At 44.5% G+C, this 13869-nt stretch overlaps 1 protein-coding gene across 1 annotated transcript in view; it reads left to right on the top strand.

The window, feature by feature from the left end:
• The window catches only part of LOC308327671 (ephrin type-B receptor 4a-like), a gene marked incomplete at its 3' end in the record, with an annotated part of 125149 nt that overhangs the window by 73736 nt on the left and 37544 nt on the right, over positions 1 to 13869 (top strand). Inside the window, exon 6 of the mRNA XM_080781196.1 lies at positions 4424 to 4576. Within this exon, the coding sequence (XP_080637322.1) occupies positions 4424 to 4576 (153 nt within the window). The remainder of the gene's footprint in view (positions 1 to 4423; positions 4577 to 13869) is intronic.

Below are 13869 nucleotides of genomic sequence, written 5' to 3'. Positions count from 1 at the left end.
TATCAAACCTTTAAAATGGCATTGAGCAGATGCAGTGGTGTAGTGGAATAAATTATTAATTTGACTTTGAATGCTTTTACTAAAAAGTAGCAATCCTGAAACATAAGAATACTCTCTTACTAGTAAAGGGCCAAAAGCAAAAGGGCATTCATTCAACATGTTACTTGTGTACATTCAAGTACAAAAGTATCAAAATATACTTGCAGTACGTACCAAATAAAACAATACTCAAATAGGGCTTCAGTGTTTTTAACGTACGTTTTGTAATAGTAATATAAATCTACAAAGTAACTAGTACTTCAAGTTTTCAAAGAATTGTAGTGGAGCAAAAAGTTCAATATTTGCACCGGAGTAGAAGTGTAACATAATGAACGATATACTTGAGACATACTCAAGTAAAGTAAAAGTACCTCGGAAATGTACTTTAATTGCAGTATTTGAGTATGTCCTTAGTCACCAAACGGATGTCCTCAGTAGACTGGGTTGTTGTCTAAAAAAGTTCATCATTAACTTTCTGACCAATCGAACTCAGATTAAGTTTCTAATCATTAACTTCCCAACCAATCAGACTCCTATAGCTAAACCTCAAGTCAATCTAGATGTCGGTGTCCTCACAAAGGAATGCGGATGAGTTTGAATATTAATAAATAATAAAAAACACAGAATATCTGAGAAGATGTTTTTGAAGCGAAGATGTTGACGTAAACACAGCCGCGGCGGACGGACGGCTGACGTGGCACGGTGGCCTCGCGTCGAGTCGCTTCAAAGCCGTGAGACTCACAAACTATTAGCACAAAAAAAAATCTGTGGAGTTGCAGGCGATTGATTTGCATACGTAAGTGCTTGTTCAAACACAACTGAATATAGCAGATGCGAGGCAGCGACCCACACGTACGCACACACACACACACACACACACACACACACACATACACACACACACACACACACACACACACACACACACACACACACACAAACATGTTTGTTTTACTCTACTTGGGAGGACATCAGAATTTTAGGGACGGTGATTTTTACGAATGCCTTCTTTGTACCATTTCTAACCCTATAACCAAAGCCTAAAAATAGCGTATGTATGTATGGTGCTTCAACGCCTTTTATAAGTTTGTAGATTGGCATTTATTTTGCTGCACAAAGCCACGTGCGCAACAAAGACTAAATCAGGCATAACTAAAGCCAACCTCCTCCAGTAAAATATACCCTAACTTTGACTCGTTTCCTTATTGTAGACATAATTCTAAAAATATACATTATACATATACAAACAATAAAACCATTTATCTTGTGAGGCGTGAGGACCATGGGAAAATGGTCCCTCACAATGTCTTGTTTATCAGATTCTATAATTGTGGACAATTTTAGTCCTCACTAATATAGCAGCATGTGCACGTGTGCACACGCACAGACGCACGCACGCACTTGGTGGGCTGGATCCCCCGCGCTGAAAGCGCCCTGTGTGTGTGTGTCAGTAAACAGGTTTGATTAATAGGGGTATCTCAAGTATGGCGTTGGTGGTGGTATAAGCATGGAAGCAGATGAGTGCAGCTCAGAGCGCTCCACACACACTCATTTCATTGTTGTTTATGCAATGTAGTCAGTGATTAATGGATCTCTCTCTCTCTCTCTCTCTCTCTGTCTCTCTGTGTCTCTCTCTCTCTCTCTCTCTCTCTCTCTCTCTCTCTCTCTCTCTCTCTCTCAGAGAGCTTCACTTTGGCTGAAGTTTATTTATTTTCATGGTCTCCACACAATGGGCTGGCCTGGACCCCCAGCAGCCCCTTATATGTGGTTTGATGCTTTTAACCCGTTCTGGACAGAGTGCCGCGCACTACGAGCTTGTAATATGGGCATAAAAAGGACACGGACAGATGGGTGGAACGGGTTACTCTGACACGGGTACAGTGGGTACTCTGACACGGGTACAACGGGTATTGCATAGCCGGGTGGGGGCATGGATCTCCAACTTCCATCGTTATACCGACTCTACTTTTCTGAATTTGACAAACTTTTTTTATTCAAACTATCAGTTTTTTGCAATCATCCTCAAGACCTACTAGAAACTATAAAGCAGTTCGTTATAGTGGAGATAAAAAAAAGTAACATTTGCCTCGGAAATGTAGCGGATTAGAAGCATAACGTATCTGTCACATTTATTGTACAGCTCAAACTCGGTGAACAGGTGAGTGCACTGCACTGTACCGACGACACGCCGCTTCTCCCAGGAGTTGTGGCATTTAGCTTACATTATCTAGAGATAAATCCACGGTACAGAACGGTACATATCACACCCCAGACACTGACAGGGATATTCTGTTCTCTTTCTTCTGCTTTTTCTTTTGCTTTAACCCGTTTAGACCTACAAACAAAATGCCTGACGGGTTTTCTGGAAAAAAACCCATGTTTCTGTCAGTGGTTCTCACACATTTTCATGTCAAGGACCTCCAAAAATATTATGTAATTGGCCGCCGACCCCCATCTGAAAATATGTTGTTCCAGGGACCCTCCAGAAGCAAAGATTTGAGTTGAAAAATGTTCGCTCTGAAAGAATATATATTCAAAGGTTTGCACCACATTTTCGAGATTTTTCAAAAATGGCAGATCTACAAGCTCGTAGTGCCGCCCTACGAGCTTGTAGATCTGCTATTTTTCAATATCTAAAGTATAACATAATGCTTTAAAACACCAAAAGGAGTTCCTTTCCGTCCAGAATGAGTTAACCTCATGTATGCCCCAGATTGCCGTCTCGCTATCTTGACATTTTCCCCTGTCGTATCTTCCTCTGTTCTCGTGTGACATTTTGGAAAACGGCGAATCGTCGGAGCTTATACATATACGGACAATAACTTTAACGCTGTTCTTATCCTGTCTCTGTCTCGGTGGTGGAAACCTGTACAAACCGTTCTCTGCATATTTTCAAAAAAGCGACGATCTACTTGTTATCGATGTGACACCGAAGCTCAAGTTTTAACGCATTTAGATTTTTTTCGTAAATTAAGCATTCTAAATCCTAGAAGTTCTCCTCCCCCGAAGAACGACTGACGTAGAAACATAGCTTTTTCAGAAAACTTTAAGGATGTAGAAGACATTTATAGAATCTGATCTCAGGTCAGAATCTTTTAAATCAAAGCGAGAGACCTTCACGCCAGCTCTCACGGCTCAATCGGATATGTTGGAAAAATCGTGGTCTTGGTCTTCCAGCCACGAGGGAATCGTGAAGGATTCGTCACCCCTTTCGAGACGCCCGGGAATAGACTACAGCCTATACCGAGGCCCAGAAAAGAGCATGAGATTCATATTAAAACACAGTTTGACATGCTCTCAGGACTCGTAACATCCTATAATTATACGTGTTAACCAGTCGGGTTTAGGCGGAAACGAGCCGTGAAAATGCGTCCCGCCGTCGCGGATGGCGTTTTGACATCACAACAGGTCTGGTTACTAAGGTCATTCTTTCCGACGGAGCAGCGCTGAGACAAATCTAATCTCGTGCGCTCAAAATCCAATTTAATGAAAGAAACACCCAGCTCCCATCTCTCTCTCTCTCTCTCTCTCTCTCTCTCTCTCTCTATCTCTCTCTCTCTCTCTCTCCCTCTTTCTCACACACACACACACACACACACACACACACACACACACACACACGTTTTATTCAATTTAAAAGAAATCATTATTGGCATGATAAAATGTGTTTCACATTGCCAAAGCATACAGTATGACATAAATCCAGTCACGGCATAACGTATACGGACTGCAGAGACCAGTAAATAACATATAAGTGAATAACCAGCGATATCTAGTAGTAGTAATGGAAACGATACGGAGACAATGATGACGGTGATATGCAGCAGTGATGTAGTGACGTTGTTTATAGCCAGATGTGCTCTTCTGTCCACTCGGACGTCTCTCAGTCCATGACCAGTCGATGACCTGTCCACACCTTGTGCATTTAGACTGTTACTCCTATAGGCTAGAACTGGTTAACAACCGTTTTAATTTAGCCCGTGACCCGAGAGAGACATTTGATGTCTATCCCTGGGATCCAAACTAGTGAAAATAGCATGCAAGCCTCACAACAACACGCCCCGTTGTGAGCTTGTGTAATCGTCTATTTTTCACTTATGTAATTTCTTTTGAAATGTCATTCATGAAGTTCTTTGGAGAAATGGACATTCACTCGCAAAACCACAAAAGAAATCGGCCCTCATTTGTGTCCCAGAACAAATCGAAGTGATGACTTATTTATTGGTTCATTCAAAGTCTTTGTATCTTTTCCTTAATTTCAGGGAAGAACGATGCTCTAATGTCTTCTCTCTCTCTCCCTCTCTCCCCCCCCCCCCCCCCCCTAGCCTGTCCTGTGGGTCAGTTCAAGTCGTCTCTAATGTCTCTCTCTCTCTCCCCCCCCCAGCCTGTCCTGTGGGTCAGTTCAAGTCCTCCATGGAGGGTCAGTGCGTCGGCTGTCCGGCCTTCAGTCACGCCGTGTCCGCCGGCTCCTCGGTGTGCGCCTGTCGGCCCGGATACCTGAGGGCCACGTCGGACGCCCCCACCTCTGACTGCACCCGTAAGTACACACTACAAGTACACACTAATACACCTCCCACTGCACCCGTAAGTACACACTACAAGTACACACTAATACACCTCCCACTGCACCCGTAAGTACACACTACAAGTACACACTAGCTAATACACTTCTGACTGCACCCGTAAGTACACTCACAACAAGTACACACTAATACACCTCCCACTGCACCCGTAAGTACACTCTACACGTACACACTAGCTAATACACCTCCGACTACACCCATAAGTACACTCACAAGATTCAAGATTCAAGATTGCTTTATTTGTCATCATTTCCAACTGTAGCAGCAGAAAAAAACGAAATTACGTTTCTCCTAGTTAAAAGACAGCACAGGCTCGTACAATAATAAATTATCAGTGCAAGACATACTAAGTATAAATAAATAAGTCCTAAAAACTACAGGGATCCATAAAAAGATTAATAGAATAAAAAAACATTTTAAACCATTTTAAAAAACCATTTTAAGAAAACAGAACATGGATCACAGTTCATGTCCTATCTTACAACAAGTACACACTAATACACCTCCCACTGCACCCGTAAGTACACTCTACAAGTACACACTAGCTAATACACCTCCGACTGCACGCAGAAGTACTCTCAACAAGTATACACTAACACTGGGGTGAATTTAACTTTAATCTGAGAGTGTACAAATGGAACACTCTCAGAGTTACAGACCCATAAGGGTCCATTTGGTTCCAAACTATATCATTTAGCTGGGGACTCACTCCAAGTACACTAATACACCTCTGACTGACAACAACTACACTTTTATAAAAGTACACTAACACAAGTTGTATTACACAGTGCCAAAGAACATAGTCTAGATCTATACGCTCACAACACATCACAGCACGATGCACGGGTACCTTTTATATATCAGCTATTTTCCACAATGTGCAACCAATTAGATGACGGGTGTTACCCATGATCCATAGATTACCATCTCCATTTTCAATTCAATTCAGCTGAGCTTTATATGGCATGAGAAAACATACGTTGAGCATTGCCAAAGCGAGTGTCAAATGTCTATGCGTTTGATGTGTTTATCGTGATTATAACGTAAGTCGCTCTGCATTTAGAGCGTCTGCTAAATGCCTAAATTGTAAAAATGTACGCGCAACACACACACACACACACACGCACGTATGTACGCACACACGGGGTAGGGTGGCCGGATGGTAACCGCAAGGTTGCCAGTTCGAACCCGGGCTCCCCCAGAGTTCTAAGGCCTATTCATAGTCTGGATTTTCGTGGTAAGGTGACCACCGCTCCGGTGGTGAGGTGACCACCGCTCCGGTGGTGAGGTGACCACCGCTCCGGTGGTGAGGTGACCACCGCTCCGGTGGTGAGCTGACCACCGGAGCTGAAATAACGTTGAGCGGTGGTGAGATAAGGGCTGGAGCGGTGGCGGTGGTTTGCTCTTCACCGCGGCTCTGTGACGTCATGTTGAAGTTCGGTGGTCACCCCACCACCGTAAATCCAGACTATGTATGAGCCTTTAGTGTCGAAGTGTCCTTGAGCAAGACACTGAACCCATAATTGCTCCCGATGTGCTGCTTGGGTGCTTTGCGTGGTTTCCGCCGCCATCGGTGAATGAACGCACAATCTATGTAAAGCGCCTTTGGAATAAAGGCTTCTATTCAATTCAACGGGCCGTATCGGCATGAGGAAACATACAGAGCAAACAAAGTGGAACGTATACATATTGTTTGTCAAAGAAAATGTATGAATGTGAGAATCTTCCAATAAATCAATGTCTTATACTGTATGTACCGAGGTCGCTCGATGCAGCTATAGTGGGACACACACAATGACTAGTAGTCTTTAATAAGGTGGTTGTGTGTCCTACACACACAGTCACACACACACACACACACACACACACACACACACACACACACAGTCACACACACACACACACACACACACACACACACACACACACACACACACACAGTCACACACACACACACAGTCACACACACACACACACACACACACACACACACACACACACACACAGTCTCACACAGTCTCACACACACACACACACACACACACACACACACACACACACACACACACACACACACACAGAGAGAGTTTCTCCTTGTATCCCCCCCCCCCCCACTACCATCCTGTGTGCTATTTAGCTGTCTTTCTTTTCTCTCCTTGTCTGCCTTTGAGTTTTCAGTTTCTTAGCACGCATTCCTGCGTGTGCGTGTGTGTGTGTGCGTGCTCGCGCGTGTGCGCGTGCATGCGTGTGTGTGCGTGCGCGTGTGTGTGTGTGTGTGCGTGTGTGCGTGTGTGTGTTCTCTCTCCCTCTGCCTGTGGTGTTATACTGTGTGTGTGTGTGTGTGTGCGTGCGTCTGTTCTCTGCCTGTGGTGTTATATTGCCCAGACTCCTCTCACCTGCTCCTTCTCGGCCCTCTTTGTTGTCCTGACCCAGAATGCATTGAGATGCATATTATATACATCTTATTGAGCTGCTCTTAACGGGGGGAGGAGGAGGAGGAGGGGGGGGGGGGGGGCTTAGAGAGAGAGAGAGAGAGAGAGAGAGAGAGAGGATGGGGGGCTTAGAGAGAGAGAGAGAGGTGGGGGGGGTTTAGGGAAGGTCCTGGAGGTCACTTGGACAGAGAGAGTCACTGTCAGCCCAGGAGTGACACTTCCATGTGGGATTGGGGAGGAGGTTAGAGGGGGCGGAGGGGGTTTATGTTGAGTGGAGACGTTCGTTTGATGTGACGGTGAAGGGGTGAAGGGGAGGGGACGTCTTAATTAGGCGCTCTCTCTCTGTCTCTCTCTGTGTCACTCTCTCTCTCTCTCTCTGTCTCTCTCTCTGTCTCTCTCTCTCTCTCTCTCTCTGTCCCTCTGTCTCTCTCTCTCTCTCTGAAAGGGTGCGTGTGGAAAAAAACATCAATACCACCAGCCAGGCAGCAGCTCACTCTCTGCTTCCTGGTGAAACTTTTTTCTCCAGGCAGCAGCTCACTCTCTGCTTCCTGGTGAAACTGTTTTCTCCAGGCAGCAGCTCACTCTCTGCTTCCTGGTGAAACTGTTTTCTCCAGGCAGCAGCTCACTCTCTGCTTCCTGGTGAAACTGTTTTCTCCGCTCGTAAAAAAAAAAACAGAAAAGAAAAACACCCTGCCAGCCGACGACAGTGGCTGGAGAAAGTACTTATTGTTTTGTTTTTTTGTGTTTTGTGTTTTGTGTTTTTTTTTGCTGTCGGGGGCAGAAATCTCTTATCTCTATATTCTATCATTTTGTGGGGGTTTTTTTCGGTAAATTAATAACGACAGCGTCTCTTACAAAATCTTTGGAGCTTATAGATTTTCGTTTTTTTTTTGTCAACCTTTTATTTAACCAGTAAAAACACTTTGAGACGATATGTCTCTTTTTTGCAAGTGGGAAGTGGCCAAGAGGCAGAAACTAAATACAACAACTCTCCAACTATGGTACACTAACAGTAACCGGGCGCAAGAAATTGTGCACAGAGCAAATGCACAATGTACAGTATAAACAGGAAAAAAATGTATATATATATATATATATATATATATATATATGGGCCTATGCAAAGGCTAGTACCCATCCGACTGGATGGGTAAGAAAGAAAGAAAGGTACTACCGGTATGTTTACCCAGGGTAACTGGACTAAGCTCAAGAACTTGTTTACAGCCAGGCCCTGCTCATAGATAGAACATTTCATGGTAGTGGTTCAATGCCTTGTCCAAGGGCACTTCAATTGTGGTAATTTTAACGTGCCGGTCCGGGGATACGAACTATAGCGATCTTCCGATATCAAGACCGCTCCGCAAACCGTTCGGCCACCGCTGCCCCTAACTGGATTTCCATCCATGGTGCCTGGACGGACCACTGAGCCACGGCCCAGACCTACTTCTGATGCTTTTTGCGCAAGTTCATTTTACCGAAGTTTAAAAAATAATGGAGATAAGAGGTTTTCCGCCCCCGACGGCAGCGTAAAAACTGTAATCGGTAAAAGTACCTCGGCCGTGTACAGTATACTTGAGTACAGTAGGTACTTCAAAGCACTCGTCGTGGCCTCCCGCTGTTGACTGTTTTCTCGTCTGGTTAAAACCCCCGCCGCGAGGAGAGAGAGAGAGAGAGAGAGAGAGAGAGAGAGAGAGAGAGAGAGCCATCGGCGTTCGACATCCAGCCACTCTCTAATTACCCATAACTTTAATTAGACCCCCCCCCCCCCCCTTTTATCTTAACCCATTCTGAACGGGAACCCATTTTGGTGTTAGCATGATGTTATGCTTCAGCTATTGAAAAATAGCAGATCTACAAGCTCATAGCGCGCCACCGAGTGGCGCGCTACGAGCTTGTAGGTCTGCTATTTTTGAAAAATCGAAGAGCGACTGACATAGAAGACATTTTTAGAATCTGATCTCAGGTCAGAATGGGTTCATCAGACCAGTGTGTGTCAAGTGGAAACCTCGTACGAATCTGATCTCGGGTCAGAATGGGTTAATTACTTCTCGCTCCAAAGAGGCCAATCCAATTTTTTTCTGTAATTGTATTTATGATTACACCGGATTTGTATTTATTTATTAATTTCTTCATTTGCAAATTGTACACATTTACATTTATTTATAGCCCTCTGTTTGAAATGTCAGACCTGCCCTGGCATTTACACACACACACACACACACACACACACACACACACTGACTGTAGGAAGTAATAATGTCCCCCTCCTAAATGCCAGCCAGATTCTGCATTTATAATTCATAAGACTATGTTATACTTTTTTTTTTAACTTTTTTTGTTTATATGGATGATGCTGCTACGTTGGTTTCCTGATTCCCGCGGTGTAGTTTAACCCATTTTGACCTGGGGAAGATTCTATAAAATAAAATAGCAGACCTAAAAATAGCAGACCTACAAGCTCGTAGCAGATCTGCTATCTTTCAATAGCTAAAGTATAACATGATGCTTGAAACACCAAAAGGCGTTCCCGCCCAAAATGGCTGAAAATGTACAGAAAGCATGTTGTTTTAGAATTGGGACACCAGCTATAAACATTGTTTGTCTGATCCTACAAGCTCACAACACGCGGCACAAAGGGCAGGGCACGAGTTAATTAAGCATTATTACACAAGAGTCGAGTTCTGCAAGCATCACTGAAGTGGCAATAATCACGTTAAACCACACCCTCGGGTGTAATATTGCAATTATACAACAGTTAACCTTAAAACTTTTTTTTTTAATGACAGATGTAGTCACTACGACCACAAATGTCCCAAGAAACTAGCTATAGCCTAGCCACCGAGTTTGCTAGCGCTCTGGTAGAACAGAGCAGCTGAATTATTTGTTTTGATTAGGTGGTGATGAATGGTGCTGGTTTAACCCACGGCTAGAAGGCTGTTTCAAACCAATCAGATTGCTTCCTCGAAACGACCTGTGGTGTAATTAGTCTGACATCCCGCTAGTCTGACTACGGGGCCTGGTATGTAAGACTCACCCCGTGGCTTCTGTGGGCGGTTATAGGGTTAAGCCCCTCACCACACCAAAGGGTCCAGACGGGTTTAAGCGTTGTCCCTGCGGTGTGATATGTCCTGTTGCACGACGTTGACGCGCGCCGTCCCTAGTGATTCAACGCATGGAATTCAATGACCCCAAACCACACCAAAAGGTCGAGACGGTTTTAGCGTTAAGTCCGTTTTGGACCCAAGGAGTTGCATCAGGAAAGAAGCTGCTCCTGAGCCTACTATAGTACGGGAGCCAGTAGTTCTGTAGCGCCTCCCAGAAGGGAGAAGGGAGAAGAGTCTGTGGTTTGGATGAGAGGTGTGGTCTTTCACAATACCTCTCGCCCTACGCAGACATCTCCTCCGGCGCTGTAAGTCCTCAATGGAGGGGAGTTTAGGGTTAGGGGATAGGGTTAGTATGGGGCTCTGTGGGCGGAAGACATTGAGTAGTCGGAATTTATGGGTGTCAGATAATTGGGACGTATACTTTGGACAAACTCTATACGCACCTGGCACAAACAACTGTGTGACATTGGTTGGCATTAAAGGTTAAATAGTGGTATTCCGTGGCTCACAGTCCGTCACAGTCCGTCCCCCCCACACACACACACACACACACACACACCCCTCCTCCACCACCACCACCACCCTCCCTGTTATACAGCCCTCTGTAGTGAGAGTCTATTGTGGCCGTGCCCTGCTCTGAAGTCTCAGCTGCCGGCCTCTCTCTCTCTCTCTCTCTCTCTCTCACTGACTGGCAGCTCCTTGGGCCGGACGTAGCAACTCATTCACACACACACACACGCGCACGCACACACACACACACACACACACACACACACACACACACACACACACACAGCCACACACACAGCCACACATACGCACACGCACGCACTCCTCCGCTCCCTCGGTTTTGCATTTTTGCCATTAAGTTATGCTTGGCTCCGAGCAAATCGCAATCTCCCTCCTTACACGTTTTCAGCTGCCGATCATTATCCATGTGATCATTATCCCCGCGGTTTAGACACATGTAATTGGAGTGTCGAGGCTCCGGTTCTGCATCCGTGTTATGTTCTGCATCCCCCCCCCCCCCCCATGGCGCTCGCTGCCCCCCCCCCCCCCCCCCCCCCATGGCACTCGCTGCCCCCCCGACCCCCCCCCCGTATCTCCCCGTCGGTGCTGACTGGCGGTGTGATTAAAATGTTCTGCAGAAATGTATTTTCTTTTCATTTTTTTTTGGGCCGGTATTAATCCATTTTGGGCGGGAACCACCTGTTGGTGTTCTAAGCAGTATACTACTTAGCAGTTATACTTAGCAGTTATACTTTAGCTGTTGAAAAATAGCAGACCTACAATCTCATAGCGCGGCACTGAGTGCCGCGCTATGAGCTTGTAGGTCTGCTATTTTTGAAAAATCGTGAAAATGTGGTGCAAATGTTTGAATATATTCTTTCAGAGCAAACTATTTTAACTAAAATCTTTGCTTCTGGGCTGGAGGTTCCTGGAACAACATATTTTCAAATGGGGGTCAGCGGCCAATTACATATATTTTTGGGGGTCCTTAACATGAAATAGTTTGAGAACCACTGAAATAGAAACATGGGTTTTTCAGAAAACTTTTTAGATTTAGAAGAGATTTTGTAGAATCGTCTTCAGGTCTAAATGGGTTAATATGCAAATAACAGGCGGAACCGTCGCGGCGGCAGCATTGGCGGTCCGGGCGGTGGTGGTACGGTGGTACGGGCATCGACAGGGCCAGGTTTTGATCCCAAATTAAATTCCCCCCCCCCGCCGCCCCCCGTCTGCCCGCCCCACCCTCTTGCAGAACGCGTCCGTCTGGCTACGGCGATGATTGATGGCATGAAATTAGCCCATTTAGACCTGAGAGTTGAGATTATACAAAATGTGTTCTAAATCATCAACGTTTTCTGAAAAACCCCATGTTTCTATGTGTCAGTGGTTCTCACAGGGTTAAAACCCCATGTTTCTATGTCAGTGGTTCTCACAGGGTTAATAAAACCCCATGTTTCTATGTGTCAGTGGTTCTCACAGGGTTAAAACCCCATGTTTCTATGTGTCAGTGGTTCTCACAGGGTTAAAACCCCATGTTTCTATGTGTCAGTGGTTCTCACAGGGTTAAAACCCTGTGTTTCTATGTGTCAGTGGTTCTCACAGGGTTAAAACCCCATGTTTCTATGTCAGTGGTTCTCACAGGGTTAAAACCCCATGTTTCTATATATCAGTGGTGCTCAAACTATTTCACGTCAAGGACCCCCAGTATTATATATAATTGGCTGCAGACCCCGATCTCAAAATATGTAATGTATAGTTCCAGGGACCCCTGCAGAAGCAAAGATTTGAGTTAAAAACGTTCGCTCTGAAAGAATATAAATTCAAAGATTTGAGTCACATTTTCACGATTTCCCCCCCCCAAAAATAGCAGATCTACAAGCTCATACTACTAGCTTGTAGATCTTCTATTTTTTCAATAGCTACAGTATAACATGATGCTTTTTAAAACACCAAAAGGGGGGTTTCCCGTTCTGAACGGTTTTAGAAACTGGTGTCAAATTGTGGTACTTTGGTCACTTTACTGTAATTATGACAAAATATGCAATAAGACCGTGGTCTCTTTCTCTTTCTTGCTGCGTTAGTTCCGTAGCAGACTCGTCCATCTATAGCACGGTCTGACAGTGTGTTTGTGTGTGTCCGATGTGCGTGCGTGTGTGGGTTTGTGTGCATGCGTGAGTGCGTGCACGGGGCTCATTTATTCCAGAGCTATTGACTCCTTCCTAAATGGATATTGAGCGCTGTTGAGTCGTACTTCGGGATGCTTGTAACATTTATCTCTTCCTGTTTTTTTTTATTATTATTCTTTTCTTTTTTACGAGGCTGAGACACCTGAGTGCGCTCACTTTGTGTGTGTGTGAGTGTGTGTGTGTGTGTGTGTGTGTGTGCGCGTTTGTTTGTGCACTCACTTGGCTTCGCAGGGACGTTATAGTCTGAGGCGATTTGAGACGCTCAAACCGTCAGGAAGAGACCTCGTATCTCCAGTCCACGCACATTGTAATCCTAACTAAACTATGATGACGAAAACTATGATAAAAACAATATATATATTTTGCCGACTCAAACTAGACTATTGTCTGTGCTTGGCATGTTGATGAGATGTTCTGTACAGCACTTTGGTACAATGAACAATCTTCTTTAAATGTGCTTTATAAATAAACGTGATTTGATTTCATTTAACACCAAAACAATTCCAGTTGACTAAAATACTTAAATTAAGCTTCATTCCAAAGACTTATGTGACTAAACTAAAAATAGAAATGTGCTGCCCACAACACTGGAATGAACTGTCATTCTCTCTCTCTCTCATTTTCAAAAGGCTTTATTGGCATGATAAATATGTTCTACATTGCCAAAGCATACATAAAACAAAGCACACAGAGACGACAACAACAAACATCCCAACAATAATGAACAACAAGCAATACAGTAACGACGAAGAGAAATGAACAAACAGAAACATAACAGCAACTTAATGACCCTGTTGTTCAGACAGATGGCCGTCTCTCTCCGTTGATGACAACTCCACACGTATTGTGCTGCCAAAAATGTGCATTTGTTATTGAAGTGATGAGTTATTAATAATGGTGGATTCAAATTCTTTATATTTCTCTTTAAATTTAGGAACGAACGATTCTCTGATGTCTTTATATTTCTCCCTCTCCCTCTCCCTTGTTTGTGCCCAGATTCGGCACAAACAAGGGA

The sequence above is a fragment of the Protomyctophum bolini genome, assembly GCF_963924005.1.
Source record: "Protomyctophum bolini genome assembly, chromosome: 13".
NCBI classification, from domain to species: Eukaryota; Metazoa; Chordata; class Actinopteri; order Myctophiformes; family Myctophidae; genus Protomyctophum; species Protomyctophum bolini.
This window is presented reverse-complemented; position numbering and strand designations above follow the sequence as displayed.